Consider the following 17,825-nt stretch of genomic DNA (forward strand, 5'->3'; position numbering starts at 1 on the left):
TATATATATATAATATATATATATATATATATATATATATATATATATATATATATATATATATATATATATATATATATATATATATATATATATATATATATATATATATATATATTAGTGCTGTCAGTCAATTACAATTTTTAATCATGATTAATCGCATACTTTATTTTTCAGTTAATCGTGATTAATCGCAGATGTTAAAAGTGCTGAAATTTGACGCTCTATATATGCTACTTTTCTTCTCAAAATTAATTTATTTCCATCTTAGAAAAAAAAACAATATGTAGCAATACAAAGCCTTCAACAATATAAAGACAATGTACTAAAATATCACCAATTCAAGTAACATTAAACGTTTCCCAAAGTCTAAGTGGGAGTTTGAATAATTGAAAAAAACTAGTCCCCAGATTGGTGGGATAATTCATTGCAATGTGCATTAAATCTCTTAAAACTCTCATCCTCCACAAAATGTATTTGTCGGTAGACTGAGGCTATCCACTTTGTTACAGAAGTCGTGAAGCTGGGTTCATGATTTGCGTCAGGGCGCCAATGCCAACGTTGTGTGCCGCTTTGAACTCAGCATGAAAAGCTTACAAACAAAAACGTCACATTCTGCATTTTGGTGATGTTAAGATTTGTTGCGCTTCAGTGGCTATTAAAACGTGCCTTACATAGGTTGCAAAAGACTTGATTTCTATTACAAGTCCCATCTGGGAGTTTTTTGTGCATCAATAGTGTTAAGCCATCCTTTCTCCATTATTTTATCACTGTCAAGGAAGCGTTGTCAGAGATTCTTTTATTTATTAAGATAACAAGCTCCGCAGCTCTATCATAGAAGAGAGCATAACAGTCAACTACTGTGTTAAGAGCTAGTTCCGCCAATAGAATGTCTTGCGTTATGCTATTTCATGATAAGCTTGTAGGCTCTGATTTGTAGAAGGTCTCTGGCACTGTGGCGTGTGTGTCAGTGTAAAGCTGCGTTCACACTGCCAGCTACTTTGTCACTGCATGTCACCAGTGGCTGGCGGTTAGGTCGCTAGGGTTGTGTGTGGAGAGTCTAATCAGCAATGTTTCTTTACAATAAATATTATTATAAAAATATTAGGATCACGTGAGCTCTACCATCTTCTCTCATATTGGCTGTCATATTGTTTTTTAATTAAAAGAACGTGTTTGGTGAAACAGCCCCTTAGAATGGAATGTAGGCAGCAAGGCAGCTATTTAATTTATATATTAATTGAGTACATTATTTGTTTAGTAATAATAATTTACTATGTATTACTTATAAATGATTTATTTATCAATAGTAATAATTATTAATTAATATTCATAATTGAATTATTTTGTTATCAGTAATAATATGTTTAGTAGTAATAATTATTTAATAATAATAATAAATAACACATTATTTATTCATTTTTATTTAGAAATAAATTCATTTAGTATATTTATACATTCACTGTGCCGTTTAGGCTTTGTGATGCATCAGTTATATGTCACATAGCATCTAAATGTTCTTCAATAGTTAACATAGCAGGAGAGGATGTTTCATGCTAGACATGCAAATGTATACATTTCCACCAGAGTTAAATCCAGCATATATGACTCATTTTCATCCCAGTTTCATAAACACACTCTGCATGTGAATGTATAACTGTAAATGAGACTCTTTACAATGTTACCCCCTCACATACAGTGTGTGTTAGTCAGCCAGCATTTGATGGCAGGGCTCACCAGGGTTCATGGCTTACCCACATTTGTGTATGTGTGAATAGTGCACTGTGGGCTGATTACAAAACATTAGAAGGATATCAGTATGTGTGGAGTACTGTTGGTATTCCCAGACACACACTACATCCCAGTTTGATACCAATTAGTCTTGAGAAGAAATTATCTGACATGAGTGAGAGGAAATTGTTCTTTGTTTAGAAATAGAAGACAGCACATAAAGAGGTACTCACACAGAAAGGAGAATATGGGGTCATTCTTTGAGAACAGCAATACAATTAACTGGCCATAGAAAAGGATTCCGCTCACCAATAAACACAGTTCAAAAAAGTTTAAGTGTAATCCTGTGCGTAGGTACTGAATGTTACATTAAGTGTATGCACATTACATATTCTGCCACTGCTGTTAAATCGATATAGTCTGTGACTAAGTTTAATGGAATTTGAGTTCTCTTTAAAGATAAATAAAAAATAAAAAGATAAATTGTTTACTGACTCACTCTTTCAAACACACACACAGACATGCACACATGCACACACACGCACACACACACACATTGGTGTGGCTATCTTTATGAGGACTCTCCAAATACATAATGATTTTTATACTATACACACTATAGATTAAATTCCCTAAACCTAACCCTCTCAAAAAAAAAAGGTGTTTATTATGTTTTTAGCGATTTGAATTATGGGATCCTCATAAACCACATTTATAGCATAATACCCTTGTAATCACCAGTTGCAACCTAAAAAAAAAAAAATGTCCTCGTAAACCTCCCACACACACACACACACACACACACACACACACACACACACACACACACACACACACACACACACACACACACACACACACACACACACACACACACACACACACACAGCTCTATCTGTTAGCTTCAAGATAGGATAACAGTGAAGATAGTTTAGTTATAAAATTGAATTCTGCTATCTGGGCCACTTTATTTCAAATGAGAGAAATTAAAAGGCTTTTTTCAAGTTTGTTTGGTAAGGAAGGAATTTCTCATTCATTGTCGCACACACATACACACACACTTCAGCACACAATATAAGTGTGTTGAATGAATTGGCTCCGGTGTGTATGGGGAAGGATTCGGTGGAGCATTAAGCTGCCTGCACCCTCTCTTGTTATCGGTTAGAAGCCAGAGAGATTTGGGATAAGTGAATCCTGAGAAAGGCAACAGGGAGAAATAATCTCCCCCCCTGTTTTTAAACTTTGTTATGGATTTTTTAGTTTTTATTTATAGTATAATTGAGGGACAGAGAGAGTAAATTATATCGGGACATGCCAAAGTCTTACTCGAATTGGAGTCCTTTTAAGCCAACAGCTCTTTTACAGTGACCCCTAAAATTATTTTAACACTTTTGGCTCAAAACATATTTCATGCTATTTTTGTATTATTTAATTATTTTTTTTGCATTTTTGCATTCCTAAATGTGTCAGATCACAATTCATAACAAAGCAAGTACACATTCTTTACATTTCTGCATATGCCACCTCTGAACTATGCAGTCTGAACAGAAAAAATTAAAAATTAAAAAATAAAATAGATCTGATCACATATATCTTGCAGTTTGAACAGTCAGTCTAAAAAAAATCTAATTTGAGGGAAAAAAATGGAAAGAAAGATTTTTCCCTGCAGTTTGAACAAAGCCACAAGTTGCATTCCAATCGTCTAATAGTGGTCTGAGAAGTCGACTTCACATGGTATTGTGCCATCTTATGTGAGATTTAAATCCAAAGGGAGTGTACATTTTCAGTTGGAATGGCACTTTAAACAGCATAGGGAATAAGTGTGCATTGATATATCACTTCACAGGAAGTGGAGAGAGAAAACTTCCCACCAGCCATTGCAAACCATCAAAGTAGTGATGTATTTTTATTTAGCTTAATTTACCTCAGCTGTGCTTTATGTAATTGTGCGTGAATGTAAAGCTCATAAGATGTGACCATTACTTCCATTTTTATTAAAATAGGTCATATAATGGTTAAGAAGACACACATAATATAAAATAAACAAATTACATGTAATTGTACATTAAACAGCAACAGTCTTGTAATGTAGGGGTTACAAGTCTGGAGAAATATATTAATTTAAATAAATAACAATACATTTTTGTAAGTATAAACCTGGATGTATAATATATATAATATATAGGAGTGGTGGTGGTGTAGTGGGCTAAAGCACATAACTGTTAATCAGAAGGTCGCTGGTTCGATCCCCACAGCCACCATCATTGTGTGCTTGAGCAAGGCACTTAACTCCAGGTTGCTCTGGGGGGATTGTCCCTGTAATAAATGCACTGTAAGTTGCTTTGGATAAAAGCGTCTGCCAAATGCATAAATGTAAATGTAAATGTAATATACAGTAAATGTACATTTTAAATGCATTTACACAAGTATATTTTATCATCTTAGTTGAAACCTGAAATATTTTATGTTATAATTGCCTGTGTTTAATGGCATTAAAGAGTGTTCCAAATGAATGCATTTTTTCAAGTAAAGTGAACTTCAACTGATATCCTGCTCAGTATGTAGGGAGCTGCTCAGTAATTAGGGAACAGTGAACACTGCGTAAGAACCCTGTGAATTGGAATGCAGCTAATGACTTACATTAACAGAATGTTTAAATTTACTTAATTTAAAATTCAACTGTCAAAAATTATAATTAAACAAACCCAGAAAAGGCCATTAATCTGATTTATACCACGGGTCTATTAAATACTTGATTCTGATTGGTTCACTGATGTTCTAAGTTGTGCAATTTTTTTACAAGTAAATGCACGGTTATAAAGTAGATCCACGTCTTGACCGCATAACGGTTCCATATAACTTATTTCAAATTATTTCAGTTATTTCAAAGAGCCCTACAGGCTACCACAACAAAATAACAAATTAAAACAAAGTCATCAGTTATTTCAAAGAGCCCTACAGGCTACCACAACAAAATAACAAATTAAAACAAAGTCATTGGTTCAAGTAAATCGGATAACAAAATCAAACAGTGTCTAAAATATCCTACATTTATTTCAATTTTGTAAAAAAAGAGCTTTTGCGCTCCCTTGTCTCCCCAGCACTCACACAGGTCACACACACGCACTGAGACTCCAGTTGCGATAGACAAATAGAGCCGCAGCCCCGTGACTTGATCAATACAACAATTTCTATTATCCAAAATAACTTTTAATGTTTGAGTATATTTCGCTATAATCAGCCTCACATAGTTAAAGTGGAAAGCACCGTGTTACCCCCCTCTTCTCTTACACACACACACACACACACACACACACACACACACACACACACACACACACACACACACACACACACACACACACACACAAAAAAGCAGTGCATCCTCCGTTGCTAGTTCTAAAGTGACGTTTTCGAATTAGCAACAAAGGCTTCAGCTATATTAAAGCTAGATACACTTGATCAGTACAACATTTTCTATATTATCTGAAATATCTCTGGGAAAAACCCTTGAGCTCCCCTCTCTCTCTCTCTCTCTCTCTCTCTCTCTCTCTCTCTCTCTCATGCACACACATGCATAATATATACACTAAAGGACCAAACATACTCGTGAGAGAAAAACAGAGTCGTCATGTCAGCGCACTCCTGCATCTCAGTGGGGATAAAAAAAAAAAAAAGTTGTTAAGGTTTATAACGGGAATATGACGATTTCGAAGCTATGTTACTTCTGACGAGAGCTGCAACAAAAAAGGTAATCCCAGAAGCTATCACTTTCATTTTCTGACTTTCTCTCTTTCGATCCCTCAAATACAATCTCACACATGCACAAACATGTTACTCCAGTAAGTCCTCGAGTAAAGCAGCTCATCCTCCATTGCTGGTTATAACGTGACGTTTTCGAATTGGTAACAAAGGCTTGAGCTGTATGCTGAATCCGTGGGGGAAGAAAGTAGTTTCCCACACAAGAGCGCTTTAGGGATGAAAACCAGAAAATGTCTTGAGATAAAACCCTGAACAATGTCTTAAGGTGTAGTAAGCGTGGTATAAGCGGAATAATTGACAATCGATATTAGCAGGATAATCCGCTGCACGTTGTGACCGCATTACCACCTCGGGTGTGCATTATTTTTCAACAATTCAATGGTCCGGAGTCAATTATTCCTTACTTAATCTACTTTTAGTTGCTCTCTCTCTCTTTTTTATCTGATGGTTTATCTAATTATCTATCATGCTAGCTGGCCATTTGTCTTTCCGTAATATCTGCAAATCCATAAAACTTCATATTTATAACATTTATTTTTTAAACTCGCAGACAACGCTTTTAAGATATCATGAAAGTTTGTCCCGACAAACTTTTGCTATCTAGTTTGTATGTAATGAAATGACACAGGTGGTAAAACTGTGCTGTAATAACAGGTAAAACATTGTAGTACACAACAATGTTGCATCAGCCCTCCATTTCAGATGCCCAGGAGTGCATGCCATCTGAAATGGAATCATTTTCATCTCATCGCATTTTCTCTGAGGACTCCTTTTCTTTTTAATGTTTAATTGTGTGTTAAACAAACAAGCAAAAAGCTACAAATCTTAAATGAGCAGCTGGGCCTTAACGAGCTCTTATGTTCTGACAATCTTTCGCAATAATGGCCAATCTCTGCGTGGAAATTCAGACAAAACCACATAAAAGACCTTTTGTCAAACTACAAACATAGACTTTTACAGCACATACTTTGACTTTTAAACCATCTTCGAACATGACTGCACTTTTAATGGTGTCCAGAATTGTGACAGAACCCCCCGCCGAAGTGCAGTCCCTCCACTCTGACAGAATGTTGAACACATGCATAATTCATTGACTGGTGTAAGAACTGAGGTAATTATACATTTATCTCACAAATAGTATTGCGCCTTAACTGTGTCTGTGACCTTGCAAAGAGATTAATGGTCTTTTGGACCGGCTCAGAATCGCTATGGAGCAAGAATTTATTTCTTGGGGGGGGGGGAATTTCTCTCTATGAGCAGAAGATGTCATGGGGTCCATAAGGTCTTATGATTAATTGTTAAGTTTCAGTACCTTTTACAGAGGCATTTCAGTGTTTTCTTTTTTTTTGTCCCTAAATGGAGGGCAATTTCTTTTCAAAGTTTTCACTGAAATCTGCTACCATGTGAGAAAACATTTGAGAAGTTGAATTGAAATTTCTTGTCTTTTTCTCATGTATCGTATTTAACCCTCCACAGGCCATAATGGCTCAGCTGCCTCAGGAAGAGAAGGCTAAGATCGCAGAACAGGTGGAGAGTTTCAGGCAGGAAAAGAGCAAGCTGGACGCAGAAGTCGCTAAGTGGGACGACAATGGAAATGACATAATTGTGCTCGCTAAGCAGATGTGTATGATTATGATGGAGATGACAGATTTCACTAGGTATAGCTGCATCAACATGTCAATTAAAAAAAACAAACAAACATTGGAAACATCAAATGATATTTGCTCTAGCTGTTCACACAGAATTTAAAATGTTGTCATTATTTTTTCACCCTTAAGTTGTTCAAATCCTGTAAAATTATATATGTGTGTGTGTGTGTGTGTGTGTGTGTGTGTGTGTGTGTGTGTGTGTGTGTGTGTGTGTGTGTGTGTGTGTGTGTGTGTGTGTGTGTGTGTGTGTGTGTGTGTATATATATATATATATATATAAAAAAAACACAATGACAATTCATGGGGGCCATGTTTGTCGAGCTCCAAAAATTGTATTCCAAGTCTTCTGAAGCCATACCAATGCTGTGGTTTTCACTGATAATGTTCAACTAAACCAAAGCCTGTATCTAGCCGTCATTCAGGACCAGATTCAAAAATCATATGTTTGCTAAAACGGCATTGGTTGTCATGTGAGAAGTAATTTTATTCTGGACACAGGCTAATTTAAACTTAAGTCTGTTTCTCACGCTAATCTAATGTATTGGAAACCTGGAATTTTGGGAAATGTAGATTTGTTTTTGCTATCAATGCATATGTCAAGATGCTTTATAATTTTTTTTCTTTTGTGTTTAACATGAACATAATTAACAGCATATAGGTTTGTAAAAACATGAAGGTCTGTTTATGTTAGCGTATTAGTGTTTAGTACATAGTGAGCTCATTTGCTTTCATTGCTTGATGATGCATGGAAACTTTATTAGCTGATTCTTCAAAATGGACCAGAGTAACAATCTGTGTTTTGTGCTACCGCAGGGGAAAAGGTCCCCTGAAGAATTCATCTGATGTGATCAATGCTGCAAAGAAAATTGCAGAGGCTGGATCTAGAATGGACAAGCTTGCCCGGGCTGTGGCTGACCAGGTCAGAAAACTCTCTAACTAGCTCTCTTTTTTCTGTTTCTCCTTCTCAATCCATCTCTGTTAAGTGGAAGATCAAAGCCCTGGGTTGTCTTTAATATAATTAGCTCCTACAAGGTGTTGAATTCATTATCAGATGAGCCTCTTCTGCAGAACCTGCTAACCGACACTTTTTAATGTTAAATCAATGAACTTTACTCAATGTAACAGAAAAGAAAGGCAAAGTGAGAATATGTGTATGAAACAGTGTCTCTGTACATGAGATAATGTTTAAGTAACTGGATGTGCCTATATCAGTGGTTCTCAACCTTTTTTGAACAAACGCCCCCCTGACCTCTTCATGATCCTCTTAACGCTAAAAAACACCTAAAAAACACTTCAGAAATACTATTACAGCCAAACAATTGCAACACTGACACCTGAAGCCTGAGTTTTTGGTAAAAAAAAAAAAAAACTGAAACAGAAGTTTCTTATTGTATTTAAACTACATGTAAAAGCCTCAAGTTGAGTAATATTGTGTTTGGAAAAAAAATGCAAAAACACGTGGATTGTTTGAAAGGTATTTCAAATGTATTTAGAAATTCAAACAAATTCAGGCTCACACACAATTTTTTTTAAGATGAACCAATCAAGTGAACAATAACGTAACTAACCTAAATGGCCAATGAAAAAGCAGCGGTCGTTCGCGCACTCAATTATACAATATATACTAGGCTTCAAATTTGAATAGCCTACAAACGGTCATTTGATTTCAAATGTCGAACAAAGACAACAACAGCTCGGCCACCTGAACTGAACCGAAGAAAAAAACGACGTCTTTTTTTTTTATTAATTACGGTCATTAGTGTGAGCCCTGAGCTCTAATTATGCGCCTAATTATGTATTCCGCGTTATGTACAGAAAAAGCCGGTGAAAGCGCGCCTCTATTTTGTGCTGAAAATTCTCCGCCTCTTAAAAGCATGTGTAACTTAGGAAGCGGCTCTCCTGGCATATCCTCCTGGTGAAGTGGCAGCAGTAATCCGAGCAAGACGAAGACATAGGCCCCCCAGGGCTGTGTGCTCAGTCCACTGCTGTTCAATCTGCTGACTCACGACTGTGCAGCAATGCACAGCTCGAATCACATCATCAAGTTCGCCGATGACATGACCGTGGTGGGTCTCATCAGCAAGAACAACGAGTCAGCATACAGAGAGGAGGTGCAGCGGCTGATGAACTGGTGTAGAGCCAACAACCTGTCCCTGAATGTCGACAAAACAAAAGAGATGGTTGTTGACTTTAGGAGAGCACAAGGTGAACACACTCCGCTGAACATCGACGGCTCCTCTGTGGAGATCGTCAAGAGCACCAAATTCCTTGGTGTTCACCTGGCGGAGAACCTCACCTGGTCCCTCAACACCAGCTCTATCACCAAGAAAGCCCAGCAGCGTCTCTACTTTCTTCGAAGGCTGAGGAAAGCACATCTCCCAACCCCCATCCTCACTACATTCTATAGAGGGACTATTGAGAGCATCCTGAGCAGCTGCATCACTGCCTGGTTTGGGACTTGCACCGTTTCGGACCGCAAAGCCCTGCAGAGGATAGTGAGGACAGCTGAGAAGATCATTGGGGTCTCTCTTCCCTCCATCAAAGACATTTACAAAAAACACTGTATCCACAAAGCAACCAGCATTGTGGACGACCCCACACACCCCTCACACAAACTCTTTACCCTCCTCCCGTCTGGCAAGAGGTACCGAAGCATTCGGCCCCTCACGGCCAGACTGTGTAACAGCTTCTTCCCCAAGCCATCAGACTTCTCAATACTCAGAGACTGGTTTGACACACACGTGTCCTGAGTTGCACTTTAATTACTGTCACTTTATAACTGTCTGCTACCTCAATAACTGCTATGTGCATAGAACATTATCTCATAGTATGTTATGTTTACATTTTTAGAAACTGTCATCTTTTTGCACTACTGAGTACTGGTCGGTGCTGCACTGTCTATTGTCCTGTTCATTGTCAGTAATTTGTTGTACTGTCCTGTACTTTTTGCACATGTTTGCACGTGCACTTTATATAGGTATATATAGGTAGTTTATATAGGTATTTTATTTCGTTGTGTAGTCTCATGTGGTCCTATGTTGGTCCTTTGTTGTTTTTATGTAGCACCATGGTCCTGGAGGAACGTTGTCTCGTTTTGCTGTGTACTGTACTAACTGTATATGGTTGAAACGACAATAAAAACCACTTGACTAGGCTAAGGAGAAGAGCTGAAAAGATTTTTGCACAGCCCGCATGTTGAGTACCTCTGAGTAACGCCCCCCATTTGTGCCCGAGCGCCCCCCTCTCTGCTGCCTCGTTCACACCGCCCCCCAACACTGTCCAAACGCCCCCTGGGGGTGGTACCGCCCCCATTGAGAAACGCTGGTCTATATGAACATCAGTATACAGTGACCCCAAAAAGGATTAAGACTCCAAAATGGAATGATTACCTTTCTTTTGTAAAACACAAAAGGAGATATTAGGCTAACTGTTAGTCTGAATCACCATTTATGGATATACTGTACTTTCACTGTATGGTAAAAATACATATACAAAATAAATCAATAAAAGTGAATGGTGAACTAGGCTAACATTCTGCCGAACATCTCATTTTGTGTTACATGGAAGAAAATCATACGGGGATCAGAATTAAAAAATTTGGGTGACCTATCACACTTCAAAATATCTGAATGTCATATGTTGTTTTCTAATGCAATTACATTTATACCAAGTATCCAAATGCTTTTTTGGGCCACTGTACATGCAAGTGTCAACAATATGCATCTAAAATTTGCTTGCAGCACTCACTTGTTTTCCTCAATGCCGGGAAAGTGATCAAGAGACTTAAAAGAAGTAGCCTGAAACCTGCTGTGTCACCACTGACCTAGCCTCATGTTTTTTTTTTTCTTGTTTTCAAGTGGTATTTCTTTTCCCTTAGATAAAGAGAAAAGGGTTGAGGGGGAACCTGATCACAATGCTGATCCGAGTGTAACTCGAGTGTTCGAGCACATCAGAGACGGGCCTGACAGTTCCAGAACAATCCTCCCTTTAGGGCAACGTGTTCCGCCCACAGAACCAATCTATCGTGCTGCCAGATATATCACACTGTGTTTGTTGGTTAGTCTGAACAGTTGGCTTGCCTAGTCCCTTATCAAACTTTTTTTTGTCACTAACAGAATATTTACATCTGATGGCCATCTGCGGTTCTAAGGCTTCATTAAGGGACCGTATTAATTTCAGAAAGAATCTCTGCGTAGGAAGTGTTAAACAGGACCTGGTTCTCTATAATCAAGCTGCTGGAGATAATGAATTGATCCAGAAACAAAATACCACCTAAAATGAGTTTCATTTATATAGGGCTTTGAGTGGTGTGATGTACCATAAGTTACAGGTAAGTTGGTAGCATGTGGAATACTGTAGAGCAGTGATCTCAGTGGATTATTGGATAGCGACAAAACCCTGCTAAACTTCAGCCTAAATTGCAGCTATAACTGCTTCCACTCTTCTGGGAAGGCTTCTACAAGATTTTGGAGTCTGTCTGTTGGAAGTTTTGCCCATTCTTCCAGAAAAGCATTTGTGAGGTCAGACACAGATGTTGGACAAGAGGGCCTGGCTCGCAATCTCCATTCTAGTTCATCCCAAATGTGTTCAAGGGTTGAGGTCAGGGCTCTCTGCAGGCCAGTTAAGTTCTTCCTCACCAAACTCATCCAACCATGCCTTTATGGACCTTTCTTTGTGCACTGGGACACAGTCATGCTGGAACAGAAAAGGGCCTTCCCCAAACTGTTCCACAAAGTTGGAAGCACAGAATTTTCCAAAATGTCTTTGGTAAGCTGAGGAATTAACATTTCCCTTCATTGGAACTAAGGGGCCTAGGCCAACCCCAGAAAAACAACCCCATAGCATTATCCTTCCTCCACCAAACTTTACAGTTGGCACAATGCAGTCAAGCAAGAAATGTTCTCCTGGCATTCGCCAAACCCAGACTCGTCCATCAGACTGGCAGAGAGAGAACCATGATTTGTCACTCCACAGAACATGTTTCCAATGCTCCAGAGTCCAGTGGCGGCGTGCTTTACACCACTCCATCCAACACATGGTATTGTGCTTGGTGATATAAGGCTTGCATACAGCTGCTCGACCATGGAAACCCATGCCATGGAGCTCCTGGCGCACAGTTATGTGCTGATGTTAATTCCAGAGGAGGTCTGGAACTCTGCAGTTATTGAGTCAGCAGAGCGTTGGAGACTTTTACGCACTATGCGCATCAGCCCTCGCGACCCCACTCTGTAACTGTACGTGGTCTGCCACTTCGTGGCTGAGTTGCTGTGGTTCGTTATTACTTCCACTTTGCAATAATACGACTTACAGTTGTTCGTGGAATATCTAGGAGGGAAGACATTTCACAAACTGACTTGTTGCAACAGTGGCATCCTATTACAGTACCACGCTCAAATTCAGTGAGCTCTTTAGAATGACCCATTCTTTCACAAATGTTTGTAAAGGCAGACTGCATGGCTAGGTGCTTGATTTTATACACCTGTGGCAATGGTACTGAATGAAACACCTGAATTCAATTATTAAGATGTGTGGCCCAATAATTTTGTCCATATAGTATATCTGTCACTTGGTAGAAGTTAGCCAAATCCCAGGGAACACACATATTGTTAAAAAAAAAAACTTTGAATGCACTGCAGATTGCTTTGGAAAAAAGCAACTGCCAAATGCATGAATACAAGTATAAAATCTGCCAGAGTACTGACAAGCCATGCCTTAGTAGTGTGTATGGTCATGACAACAGTTGGCTGTCCTCAGAACACTCTTTAAATATCCGTCTAACTGCTGCACTTGACATGGCTGACCCAAAGCTGCTCTGGCCTTATATTCTCCACTGGAGGCGAGAAAAGAGAGTTTTCTCTTCTTTTGCTCTTCATCTCTTACTCCATAGTCCCTCGACGTCATTTGGCACAGTAAGAAGTTGCCCCCTGCAGAGACACTTGAACGCTGAATGCTAAAGACGTTACAGCTACTCAGCCGAGTCGAAGATAAAGCAGCCTCAACAGTTATTAAATGTGTCTCATCAGTCTTTTTTACTCAAAGTTCATGTGACGCTAAGGTTGTAAAAAAAAAAAAATATATATATATATATATATATTCAAATACAAATATTTTTCTTTTAAATAAAATAAAATTAACTTGTCTGCTAATCTTCAACATGTTTGGCAAGACATTTTCAGATTGAACCACATTTGGAGTTTTTAACCAAAAAAATAAAAAATTGTTGTTTAAGAATTGGCACAATTTTGTGACAGATAGAATTAATTTTACTGCACTCCCCATTAATTACTGTGTTGTCTGTAAAATGTGATGGACAGTCATAACAACTAAATACAAATGTGGAGTTTGCTGTCTCCTTTAAAATAATCTCTGATATTACATATCATAGTAAAGTTGTGTGGTGCATGCAAGCACATCTTCATAATGTGCACAGGACGTTAATTAACCAATCTTACTCTGGCAAAGGATTGGCTCAAGTATAATATTTACCTGTAGTTTTCAGAACTGGGAAGTCCAAGGTTACACCATGACCTAATAAATATTTATTAGATAATCGCCACCATGAGGTAACAAACAGTCCATCACTTCCAAACTCAATTAGGCTCCACAGGCTTTCAAATAATTTTCTGGAAATGAGAGGTTTTAGGGTTTTGATTTACTGGAATATGGGCTTATGTTCACTTTAAAATTCTAAAATCAATGCTCAAGTATAAGTACTGTATTTGCAAATGTATTTTTCTATGCAACATTTGTACACATGTGGTTTGTGTTTATGTGGACAGCGTTCCTGTAAATGGAAAATAAATAGCAGAATTCTTGGCTGATGAGTCATGATACAATCACAGACTTGAGCCAGTCTGTGATGACATACCTTGAGTCATCTTCAAGAATTTGATAACTTTCACCAACACATGTTTGCTGTACACAGTGAATATTCAAATGTTAAGTCTCTATTTATTCCATCTTGTTTTAGTGTCCCGACTCCGCCTGCAAACAGGACTTATTGGCATACCTTCAGAGAATTGCCCTCTACTGCCACCAACTCAACATCTGCAGCAAGGTCAAGGCTGAGGTCCAGAATCTGGGAGGAGAACTAATTGTTTCAGGGGTATGTTTAACTATAAAGACTATTCCTTTTTGTGTGGCTATCAATATGACTACTCCAGTGGCTCGGCCTGATTTATTTATTTTTTTAAAGTGTGACAAATAATCCAGAAGCAATATCAATGTCTTGATATGACAACTGCACAAGCGATAACATTACTTTCTTGACTCCTTATGTGATATTATTTTGATTGGACTGTCAACAGACTTGTAATTAAAATGCTGAGTCACCACTTGCTTAATTAAACCATGCAATTGAATGCGATAATGGGTCCTATTATAAGAGCACTAGCACTAAGCGCCATGCTTTAAGTCCTTTGCGGAAAGTCAATGGGCATGGCCACGAAGTTTTAGTATTTTCTTGCAAGCATGCACCAAGTCAGGATCAAGTGTACCTATGGGCTAAGCACTAATGGGCTGGGTCAAGTGAAATAAAATGTTTAGGTTTTTCTCCAGTTATTGTACCATATCCATCCCATTATATAGTCCATTCCCTGTCAAAAAAAATTATTCAAAATCCAAACATTTTATGTTCTCCAATTTCTTCCACTGACCTCTTTTGCAGTAACTTACAAATCAATCTGTCAACAGGTGGAGAAATACCAATATAAATTACTCTAGATTGTAAATACATTTGTAAATATAGCCTAGACATAATAATAGTAATAATTAAAAAAATAAAATAAAACAAAACATGACCTCTAGAAAGTTTAATTTATTTTTGGTTTTGTATCATAAAACGGCTACAAAAGTGATTGTCATGGACATAATAATATGATATTAATATTTATGCGGATGCGTTATGATGAACAGACAGCATTGCAACTTTATAATGAACAGGCAGCATGGCAACGGAAGGCCTAGACCCATGACTGAATCTGAATGCATTTGATGGATATGATAATGACTTAGCTCATTTCTGATGGAAACCAGCTGCTGTCTGAGCCAAAGATTTTGACGGACTTGGCGTGGAGCGTGCTCCTTCCGCGCTAGGTTGTGCAATTCGATTGCGAGAGATCTCCTAAATGAATGAGATATGAATGAAGATCCGGGTTTGCTGGTTGTTTACTCCCCATGGGTTTGTTGTTGGCAGAAGTTGAGATGAAGTCGTTGGAAGGGGAAGGCGGGCTTCTAGAGATGTTCTGTGCTCTGGTTCTCCTGTGGCCTGGAGAGGTTGAAATGTGTCTATTTGCCATGTTAGCACACTGAAACAGCAATGTGATAGATTGTGAGCAGACATATAAAGCAATGGCTTACATGCGATTGGCTAGGAATTACCCAGCTAATGATGTGATGATGTACAGCTGCTAGTCTTTCCGCTAGAACTACGCTGCACGTCCATTTCTGTCAGTTTCAATGGCATCGGTGCTGTATTTTGGAAAGAGGGGGCTTGGCTAAAACGGCTCAGTCTTGTGGAAGTTAGAAAGGCTAAAATTTGCATTTTGCAATAAATAGAACACTTATGCTCTTTTCTAAACATAGTTGGAAGTTTTTTTGTTTCAACTTTCATGTCCCCAGGGTTGATTTACACAGTACTGTGCAAAATTATGTGCAAAACATAAGATGTTTCCCAAAAGCATTTGAACATTAAAACATTACATTAAAACAAGGATAATCTAAAACAAATTCTGAAACAAACCATTTTAATATTTGTGTAATTTTGTTAAACTATGCAAAAAGTGTGAAAATACTATTTAATTGTGTGGATTTTGCATACATAAAATGATAGCTACAAAATGTTTATTAGCAAGACAAATGAGTCAGCAGTTTTAATTCATTGTTGTCTTTTTCTTGAAATTATTTCTTTAAAAATGTAATTCCCACCAAGGAATTCTATTAAACCTTTTAAAGAATTGGAGGTGTGGTGTAAATGTCCATGATTTTCAGAGAGAGAAGGAAAAAAAAGACATATCATAACATAAATCTCCTTTGATGCATGTACATACACTGTTCAACATCATAAGTAGACAAATTATTAAACTATAGTGAGAGTGTGAAATATCTTACTTTCTAGAAATATTCAGGGCTAAAAGTGCCCAAAGTTGAAGAATCACCCATTTATTAACAGTCCACTGAACTCAAGACACTGAAAATCCACTAACCTGAATATTCTCTTTCACTGTTGCTCCATATCCAGCTGGACAGTGCTACATCCCTCATCCAGGCAGCCAAGAACTTGATGAATGCTGTGGTTCTCACGGTCAAGGCCTCCTATGTGGCTTCCACCAAATACCAGAAGGTGTATGGCACAGCGGCAGTCAATTCTCCAGTGGTGTCCTGGCGCATGAAGGCCCCAGAGAAGAAGCCCCTAGTGAAGAGAGAAAAACCAGAGGAGTGCCAGACCCGTGTCAGGCGGGGTTCTCAGAAGAAACACATCTCCCCCGTCCAAGCCCTCAGCGAATTTAAGGCCATGGACTCCTATTAACTTTGCATCACATATGCCCAAAACAGCTCCTCCTCTCTTAATTTCTTCTCCTTTCCCTGTAACAGCTTATTTTCTCCAAGCTGTATCTTGTTCCATGTGTGTGTGTGTTAGTGTGTGTGTGTGTGCGTGCGTGCATGCGTGTTTGTGTGTGTGTGTGCCCAGTAAATGTCTGCAAGTTGGAGGATTTGGCCACCTATCCTCTTCTAACCAAATTTCACTGTTAAACGAGAACTTGTGAAGGAGAGTGACATATACAGTACAGTGTGGGCTTCAGTACAATTCACGTGGTGTTCATTCTTAACAGTACTACCACTGACTGGCCATATATACACAGAGGAAAAACAATATAATGGTATTACTGGTAGTGTCAGCTCTACCCAAGACAGGGGTGATGCTTGCCTTCCTATGTTTTTATTTGTATTATTGTTATTATAATTATTTAAAATTAATATGACCCATAGTAATAGGAATAACTTATGTTGAAACATATTTTCTGCCTTGTTCCAAATTATCCATATGGTGACCTAAGGCACTAGTTTTTCTTGCATTTAAAATACATTTATTTTATTGTATTACTGTATCACTAACCATGGCAGCCAGGCTATAGTATTACATTTAGAAAAGGACTAGTTGTGTAGTTTGCTCAGATACTTGTAGAATACTGCATACCTTTATAGTCCTGAATTATATAATAAACCTTGCAACTGTGTGTTCTGAGTCGAGTTCTTAAAAAAAAAAACTAAATTAATTTAGATTTTCAGGAAACATATTACCACTGCACCAATAAATTATAATTAAAACTGTGTTTGTGGCATCAAATAATGTACAATGTCAGCTGCATGTTTGACAAGCAAGATCTTATATCAAGCTCATCTCCATCATGAAACAAATTGTTTGTTTGCCACATGGCGTATTCGGAAATTGTTTGTGTGTGTCCGAAAATTTTTGGGTGAATAAGGTAATCACACATAAAAAGTTTGTCGGCAAACTTCAAGATAAAACAAACAGTTTGGGAATTTCATGTCCACAAAATATTTCACCCCAAAATTAAAAGAAACAAGAAGTTATGTTTCGCAGAAAATGAAGACTAATTTTAGAGTAGCAGTATCAGTGTAGTAGCAGTGTAAAATATGTATTATTACAGTAAAATATTACAG

General features: G+C 37.9%; 1 protein-coding gene across 3 annotated transcripts in view; it reads left to right on the top strand.

Annotated features, from left to right (window-relative positions):
- LOC127643737 (catenin alpha-2-like) overlaps window positions 1–17,371 on the top strand; it is a 661,581-nt gene extending 644,210 nt beyond the window's left edge. For all 3 annotated transcript variants that reach the window (XM_052126592.1, XM_052126591.1, XM_052126590.1), the window contains 4 exons: window positions 6,970–7,151; window positions 7,956–8,061; window positions 14,113–14,247; window positions 16,381–17,371. In XM_052126592.1, coding sequence (XP_051982552.1) covers window positions 6,970–7,151; window positions 7,956–8,061; window positions 14,113–14,247; window positions 16,381–16,668 — 711 coding nt within the window. In that variant the 3' untranslated portion in view covers window positions 16,669–17,371. The remainder of the gene's footprint in view (window positions 1–6,969; window positions 7,152–7,955; window positions 8,062–14,112; window positions 14,248–16,380) is intronic.
- The last annotated feature ends 454 nt before the right edge of the window (window positions 17,372–17,825 follow it).

This window comes from Xyrauchen texanus, chromosome 5 (assembly GCF_025860055.1).
Source record: "Xyrauchen texanus isolate HMW12.3.18 chromosome 5, RBS_HiC_50CHRs, whole genome shotgun sequence".
Lineage (NCBI taxonomy): Eukaryota > Metazoa > Chordata > Actinopteri > Cypriniformes > Catostomidae > Xyrauchen > Xyrauchen texanus.